Below are 8,426 nucleotides of genomic sequence, written 5' to 3'. Positions count from 1 at the left end.
GTATCTGTGAGAGTGTGTGTGCGTGTGTGTGTGTCTTTGAGAGTGTGTGTCTGTGTCTGAGAGTGTGTGTCTGTGTCTGAGTCTGTCTGTGCATGTGTGTATGTGTGAGAGTGCATGTGTGCAGGTCTGTGAGTGTGAGAGTTTGTGTGAGTGTGTGCGTCTGTATGTGAGTGTGTGGGGTGCAGTGGCCTACTGACCTTCTTGTCTCTGTTAGGAACTGAACTGTACCCTCTTTCTGTTGGCTTGCTATGCCAAGTACCAGTGCCCGTACGTGTGGATCCGATCCAACCACGAGCGTATCATTAAAGCAACCGGTGGGGACTGGGCATGTAAGGACAGCCCTCTGAAGCTAAACTCCACTCGGGATTGGCGCCAGAATGGTAATCCTTTTGAACGCGTGCTTGCCTGTGATTCTTCTTAAACTGGGTTTTCCTTTAGCCCTGCTCCTTTGCCTGGCTTGTCGGCCTCAGAAAACAGACCACCCACCTGCCCCCAAACATGGCCTGGGCACTGGAGAGGTATCAGGAAATGACCCATGACTACCATGCCTTGGAGCACCCAGACCTTGGCTCCATTGAGAAGGAAGCATTGGTGGTAGTGGTAATGTCTTTGGCCCTAGTAACCCTGAAGTCTGTGTAAATGACACAGTGGCAGGCAGAGATGTTTAAATTCACGCAAATAAAATCTCGCCTCTGACTCATGATTGTAAAAAGCCCAAGTTATTCACCCAGGTTCTTTAGGAAGGAAAAATTGCAGTCTCACCTGGATTCCAGACTAACAGACAGCTGTATGACAATGTTTGAGTTCAGGGGCAGCTAGGAACATTGGAACAGTAGTAGGCCATTCAGTCCCCCCCCCCACCCCCCCCGTTTCACCGTTCAATGCGATCATAGCCGATCTGTGGCCTAACTCCATATACCTGCCTTTGGTCCATACCCTTTAATATCTGTCATTAGCAAAAACTTACTGATCTCACAGTTAAAACTAACAACTGATCCAGCATCCACTGCTGTTTGTGGAAGAGAGTTCTAAACTCCTCTCTCCCTTTGTGTGTCGAAGTGCTGCCTAACATCTCTCCTGAACGGTCTGCCGCTAATTCTCAGGCTCTGCCTCCCAGTTCTAGAAGCCCCAACCAGTGGAAGTCGTTTGCTCATCCACCCGGTTTCTTCTTGTTAAAATGTCTTGAACACTTTGATCAGATCACCCCCTGACCTTCTATGTTATAGGCCTAATTGGTGTAATCTGTCCTCATAATGTGGCCCAGGAAGCCTGGGTATCATTCTTATAGATCTACATTGTACTCTCTCCAAGGCCTAGATATTCTTCCGAAAGTCTGGTACCCAGATCTGCTCACATTATGGGCAGCAAATGCTGGCCTCCCCAGGAAGGCTCAACCCGTGAAAGAATAGATTTTTAAAAAGTGCATCGTGCCCAGTAGTCGACCTTTTGATTTCCCTGATCCATGTGGACCCCTCTAGGCCGAGAGTAGATCGATATGTCTCTCAGTTTCTCCACTGCCTTGTGCAGTTCCTGCTCCTGATCGTTTCCTGGTCCTTTCAAACTGAGGACTGCAGATACTGGAGATCAGAGTCAAGATTAGAGTGGTGCTGGAAAAGCACAGTAGGTCAGGCAGCTTCCGAGGAGCAGGAAAATGGACGATGAAGGGCTTTTGCCCGAAACGTCGATTCTCCTGCTCCACGGATGCTGCCTGACCTGCTGTGCTTTTCCAGCACCTCTCTAACCTTGACCCTTCAAACTGCTTGCCTCCTCCTGAGCAGCATCCCTCACTCTCACTCTGTCTGTCTGTCTCGCTGCAGGTGGACAGATTTGGGAGATTGTGGCTGAGCTAGTGGAACTCTGCACCTGGCCGACACCATCGAACCCTTTCACCCTGGACATCCAGTACTTTGAGTCACTCCCTCTCATCGAGAGGTTCCTGGCTACGGGGGCCGTGGCTGACTTCCTCCAGAGGATTGTGATCCATGGAGACCGAGAAAAGCTCTATTACACTAAAGGTAACGTGTTGAGATAAATGCTCTTCGCTTATACCTCGGCTCTTGTTAGTCAGTATTCTGTTACCTTCAACACTCTCTCTCCATTTCCAGAGTGTGAAATGGGTCCGTAAGTATCAGATTCTCACGTATCAATCCTGCAGGGGAAACCTTCTTCCCCAGAGAATGTGGATCTCGCTAACATAGGCAGGAATCAGGATGAATATACCCATTTAACGGGGGAGGCTGGCTCAGCACATGAGGGAGAAAGGAGTAGAAAGATAGGCCGATTCAGTGACGGGGGTTGGGAGGACATTCATGTGAAGCACTGACACAGAGTGGATGATTAGAGTGGTGCTGGAAAAGCACAGCAGGTCAAGCAGCATCCAAGGATCAGGAAAGACTCAGGCAAAAGCCCTTCATCTGATCTCCAGCATCTGCAGTCCTCACTTTCACCACAGAGTGGATGGGCTGTTCCTGTGCTATAACATTCTAATTGCAGAAAATCAGCAGATTGCTGATCATTAGCACATTCCTGTCTGTGCGACCTTGCTATGTGCATAATTCCTCTCACCACAACAGTGATACGCTTCAGGAAGGACCCACTTATTTCGACGTACATTGGGAACCCCCTGAGGTTGTGAAGTGCAAGTTTTTTTTTGTTTAATATATGCTGCATTTCGAAGTGTCCAATCTCTCGATGATGCAGAGCTCTGGCGATAGGTGGGATTTTAAATTGAACACAACCCCACTCTCTCACCACCTGCAGAAGTTGGTTCTTCCAATACTGGGGTGGATAGATTTCCATCGGGTAAGAGTGTCAAGGGAGATGAAGTAAAGGTGCAGTTGAGACGCAGACCGGTTGTGATCCAATTAAGCACCAGAGCGGACTGAACAACCCAATCCTGTGTAAATATTGACAATAGAAATCATTACGTTAACCAATGCCGGTCATACTGCTGTTTCAAACTTTGGCCGGTGGGTGGCTCTGTACACCAAGTTTTGGAAGTTTCCTCTATTACCGTCACCAAACTGAAATTTCATAGAATCCCTACAGTGTGCAAACAGGCCCTTCAGCCCAACAAATCCAAACCAACCCTCTGAAGAGTAACCAACCCAAACCCATTCCCCTATCCCATTACTCTATATTTACCCCGTGACTAATGCATCTAACCTGCACATCCCTGGACACTATGGGGCAATTCAGCACGGCCAATCCACCCTAACCTGCACATCCCTGGGCACTATGGGACAATTTAGCACGGCCAATCCACCCTAACCTGCACATCCCTGGGCATTATGGGACAATTTAGCACGGCCAATCCACCCTAACCTGCACATCCCTGAACACTATGGGCAATTCAGCATGGCCACTCCACCAGGAGTGGAATTGAACCCGGGTCCCTGGCGCTGTGAGGTAGCAGTGCTAAGCAGTAAGCCACGATGCGACCCTGAAAGATGGAGACCAATCTACTTTTTGGAGAGAAGGTGGTGGTGGGGAACTGCCTCCCAATTAATTCCCTGGCGCTGTGCAAATGCTCTCATTTTGTCTTTCAGTTTTGGATGAGCTGGAAACCCTGAACCGATTCCATGTTCAAGCCCTCCACCAGATGCAGAAACAGAAGCTGAGAGTGGTGGAGGCCGAAGCAGACAATGAAGCGGCAATGGACAGCAGCTTATCCAATGGCGAGTGACTGGGCCATCGTCTCCTCTCGTTCCAAAACCCGGCAACAAATCCAGCCAAGAGTAGTGTAGGCAAGTAGACTAACTGGATAAAGGGAGGGTCAGTGGGGTCACGGAGCTGGGAGTGGAAGATGATTTGTATTTAATACCCTGGGGTTTGGGTGCAGCTGAAGTGGTGGGAAGGGAGTCACGCAAGATTCCCAATGCGATCTCTGCCCTCACGTTAGGGAAGGCCTGTTTTGGGGGGGGGGGGGGGCGGCAGCAATACTGATCATTCAATCTCAACAGCTTGGAGAAGGGGGAGATATCAGAGGATAGGAGATGGAGGGACACGAGGTGGAGAGAGTGACTGACGGAGTGATGTAAGATGGAGGGGGCGGATGACGGAGAGGCTGGAGATGGAGGGAGCGACAAAGGGATGGGAGATGGAGAGACTGACAGACCAAGGCATGGGAGACTTGAGGAAGATCCATCTGAGCAGAGGGGTGGAGAGCCATGACGTTAAACTGTGAAAGATAATCGCCTAGCTTCTGAATCACAAGCGTCCTTTCTGCCCGGGAATTCAGTCTTCCAGTGGCTCCAATGGACATACGGTCTGAGCCGAAGGCCCCAAGCCAGCTGCTCACAGTTGAGTTCAGCACCAGGTTCCAATGCTCTTGAGAGAAGCAGGGGAAGATGGGGAATGAGACCTGGTGATTCTGACTGGAGTCATGGGCATTCAATGAGCTATAAAAGAGTGAATCTATACTGCAGTCACTCACTTCTCACAGGAAGAGGGGCAATTGGAGAGATATGTTGCTGTGGATCTATAGCAAACAAGATCAGAGCTATCAGGAGTGCGAGGTGAAAATGAGTGCAGCACTCACACTGCCTCCTCGATTTGATGGTTCCCCAGTTCTGCATCTGTGTACATTTTCAGTAATTGGCATCAATTCAGTCTCTATGGATTTATTCTAATAAAGATCTTCACTGTACCCAGCTGAAGAGTGCGGCTTGTAGTTTCTTCTCTATCTGGTCAGACCCTGATCTAAGATATTTCCCAGGCCCCAAACTGAGGAGGGATTGCGCGACCTGAAACATTAACTCTGATTTCTCTCCACAGATGTTGCCAGACCTGCTGAGCCCCAAACCTTTCTTATTCATGTACCCATCCAGGTGCCTTTTAAATGTTGTCATTGTACCAGCCTCCACCACTTCCTCTGGCAGCTCATTCCACACATACACCACCCTCTGTGTGAAAAAGGTGTCCCTTATGTCCCTTTTAAATTTTTCCCCTCTCACCCTAAACCCTATGCCCTCTAGTTCTGGACTCCCCCACCCCAGTGAAAAGATCTTGTCTATTTATCCTATCCATTACCCTCATGATTTTATAAACCTCTATAATGTCACCCCTCAGCCTCTGATTCTCCAGGGAAAACATTCCCAGCCTATTCAGCCTCTCCCTGTAGTTCCAATCCTCCAGCTCTGGCAACATCCTTGTAAATCATTTCTGAACCCTTTCAAATTTCACAACATCCTTACGAGAGGAGGGAGACCAGAATTGAACACAATATTCCAACAGTGGCCTAACCATGACCTCCCAACTCCTGTACTCAATACTCTGACAATAAAGGAAAGCACACCAAACACCACCTTCACTATCCTATCTACCAGCAACTCCACTTTCAAGGAGCTATGAACCTGCACTCCAAGGTCTCTTTGTTCAGCAACACTCCCTAGGACCTTACCATTAAGTGTGGTCCTGCTTTGATTTGCTTTCCCAAAATGCAGTACCTCGCATTTATCTGAATTAAACTCCATCTGCCACTTCTCAGCCCATTGACCCATCTGATCAAGATCCTGTTGTAAACTGAGGTAACCTTCTTCACTGTCCACCACACCTCCAAATTTGCTGTCATCTGCACTAACTATACCTCCTATGTTCACATCCAAATCATTTATGTAAATGATGAAAAGTAGAGGACCCAGCACCGATCCTTGTGGCACTCCAGTGGTCACAGGCTCCAGTCTGAAAAACAACCCTCCACCACCACCCTCTGTATCCAAATGCCTAGTTCTCTCTGTATTCCGTGAGATCTAACCTTGAAAATCAGTCTCCCATGGGGAACCTTGTCAAACGCCTTACTGAAGTCCATGTAGATTACATCCACCGTTCTGCCCTCATCAATCCTCTTTGATACTTTTTCAAAAAACTCAATCAAGTTTGAGAGACATGATTTCCCACGCACAAAGCCATGTTGACTATCCCTAATCAGTCCTTGCTTTTCCAAATGTGTGTAAATCCTGTCCCTCAGGATTCCCTCCAACAACTTGCCCACCTCCGAGGTCAGGCTCACTGGTCTATAGTTCCCTGGCTTGTCTTTACCACCCATCTTAAATTGTGGCACCACGTTTGCTAACCTCCAGTCTTCCGGCATCTCACCTGTGACTATCGATGATACAAATATCTCAGCAAGAGGCCACTTCTCTAGCTTCCCACAGAGTTCTCGGGTACACCTGATCAGGTCCTGGGGATTTATCCACTTTTATGCATTTTCAGACATCCAGCACTTCCTCCTCTGTAATATGGACATTTTTCAAGATGTCACCATCTATTTCCCTACAGTCTATATCTTCCAAATCCTTCTCCACAGTAAACACTGATGCAAAATTTGCATTTAGTATCTCTCCCATCTCTTGCGGCTGCCTTGCTGATCTTTGAGGGGCCCTATTCTCTCCCTAGTTACCCTTTTGTCCTTAATGTATTTATAAAACCCCTTTGAATTCTCCTTAATTCTATTTGCCAAAGCTGTCTCATGTCCCCTTTTTGCCCTCCTGATTTCCCTCTTATGTATACTCCTACTGTCTTTATACTCTTCTAAGGATTTTATCATTCATGGGATGTGAGTGTCGCAGCATTTATTCCATCCTTAGTTGCACTGGAGAAGGTGCCTTCTTGAACTACTGCCATCCATTTGCTGTAGGTCAAACTGCATTGGTGTCCATGAATCTACCATTGGAGAGGGTTCAGAAGAGATTTACCAGGATGCTGCCAGGTGTGGAAGGTTTGAGTTATAAGGAAAGGCTGGATCAGTTGGGACGTTTTTCACTGGAGCGTGGGAGGTCAAGGGGTGACCTGATAGAAGTTTATAAAATAATGAAAGGAATAGATAGAGTTTATGATAGTTAATGATAATGGTTGGTGCAACATCGAAGGGCCTGTACAGCGCTGGAATGTTCTCTGTTCTATGTTGTCTTTTCCCGACAATGGGGGATTGCAAGACTAGGGGGCACATTTTTAAGGTGAGAGGAGGCAGATTTTAAAAAGACCTGAGGGGTAACTTTTTTACATAGAGCGTGGTTAGTGTGTGGAGTGAACTTCCTGAGGAAGTGGTGAATGTGGGTACAGTTATAATGTTTAAAAGACACTTAGATAAGTTCATAAATAGGAAAGGTTTGGAGGGAGATGGGCCAGGAGCAGGCAGGTGGGACTAGTTTAGTTTGGGGTTATGTTGGGCATGGACGGATCTGCTTCCGTCTTGTATGAGTCTATGATTGCTGTAAAAAACCAATCCGGTTCGATAATATCAGTTGAGGGGTTGAATTCTGCTACCCTCATCCATTCTGGCTTAACATGTCAATCAACACTATCAGTCAAGGATAGTAGTGGGAAGTTGCGTGTGGAGGCGGAAGAGATTGGGGAGACACTGAATGAATACTTTTCTTCAGTATTTACTCAGGAACAGGGCATTGTCGTCGATGTGAATACTGAGTCACAAATAAGTAGAATGGATGGCTTTGAGGTATGTAGAGAAGAGGTGTTGGAAATCCTGGAAAAGGTGAAAATAGATAAGTCCCCTGGGCCTGATGGCATTTATCCTAGGATTCTCTGGGAAGCAAGGGAGGAGATTGCAGAGCCACTGGCCTTGATTTTTATGTCCTCTTTGTCTACAGGAGTAGTCCCAGAAGACTGGAGGATAGCAAATGTGGTTCCCTTGTTCAAAAAGGGGAGTAGGGATAACCCTAGTAACTATAAGCCGGTGAGTCTCACTTCTGTTGTGGGCAAAGTCTTAGAGAGAATTGTAAGGGATAGGATTTATGCACATCTGCATAGGAATAATGTGATCAAGGATAGTCAGCATGGTTTTGTGAAGGGCAAGTCGTGCCTCACAAACCTTATTGAATTCTTTGAAAAGGTGACAAAGGAGGTTGATGAGGGGAAAGCGGTAGATGTGGTATATATGGATTTTAGTAAGGCGTTTGATAAGATTCCCCATGGTAGGCTACTGCAGAAAATACGGAGATATGGCATGGAGGGTGAATTGGAGGTTTGGATTAGGAATTGGCTAGATGGAAGAAGACAGAGGGTAGTAGTTGATGGCAAAGTTTCTTCATGGAGTGCCGTCACTAGCGGTGTTCCGCAAGGATCTGTTTTGGGACCATTGCTGTTTGTCATTTTTATAAATGACCTGGAAGAGGGGTTAGAAGGTTGGGTAAGCAAGTTTGCGGATGATACGAAAGACGGAGGAGTTGTTGACAGTGAGGAAGCATGTGGCAGGTTACAGCAGGATAAAGAGAAGCTGCAGAGCTGGGCAGAAAGGTGGCAAATGGAATACAATGTAGCTAAGTGTGAGGTGATTCACTTTGGGAAGAATAACAAAAAGATGGGGTACTGGGCTAATGGTCGGATACTTGGTAGTGTGGATGAGCAGAGGGATCTTGGTGTCCATGTACACAGATCTCTGAAAGTTGCCACCCAAGTAAATAGTGCGG

General features: G+C 47.2%; 1 protein-coding gene across 2 annotated transcripts in view; it reads left to right on the top strand.

Annotated features, from left to right (window-relative positions):
* si:dkey-19b23.7 overlaps positions 1–4,653 on the top strand; it is a 16,323-nt gene extending 11,670 nt beyond the window's left edge. For both annotated transcript variants that reach the window (XM_043683467.1, XM_043683466.1), the window contains exons 7-9: positions 215–380; positions 1,818–2,015; positions 3,549–4,653. In XM_043683467.1, the coding sequence (XP_043539402.1) occupies positions 215–380; positions 1,818–2,015; positions 3,549–3,685 (501 nt within the window). In that variant the 3' untranslated portion in view covers positions 3,686–4,653. The remainder of the gene's footprint in view (positions 1–214; positions 381–1,817; positions 2,016–3,548) is intronic.
* The last annotated feature ends 3,773 nt before the right edge of the window (positions 4,654–8,426 follow it).

Source organism: Chiloscyllium plagiosum, chromosome 48 (assembly GCF_004010195.1).
Source record: "Chiloscyllium plagiosum isolate BGI_BamShark_2017 chromosome 48, ASM401019v2, whole genome shotgun sequence".
Classification (NCBI taxonomy): Eukaryota; Metazoa; Chordata; class Chondrichthyes; order Orectolobiformes; family Hemiscylliidae; genus Chiloscyllium; species Chiloscyllium plagiosum.
This window is presented reverse-complemented; position numbering and strand designations above follow the sequence as displayed.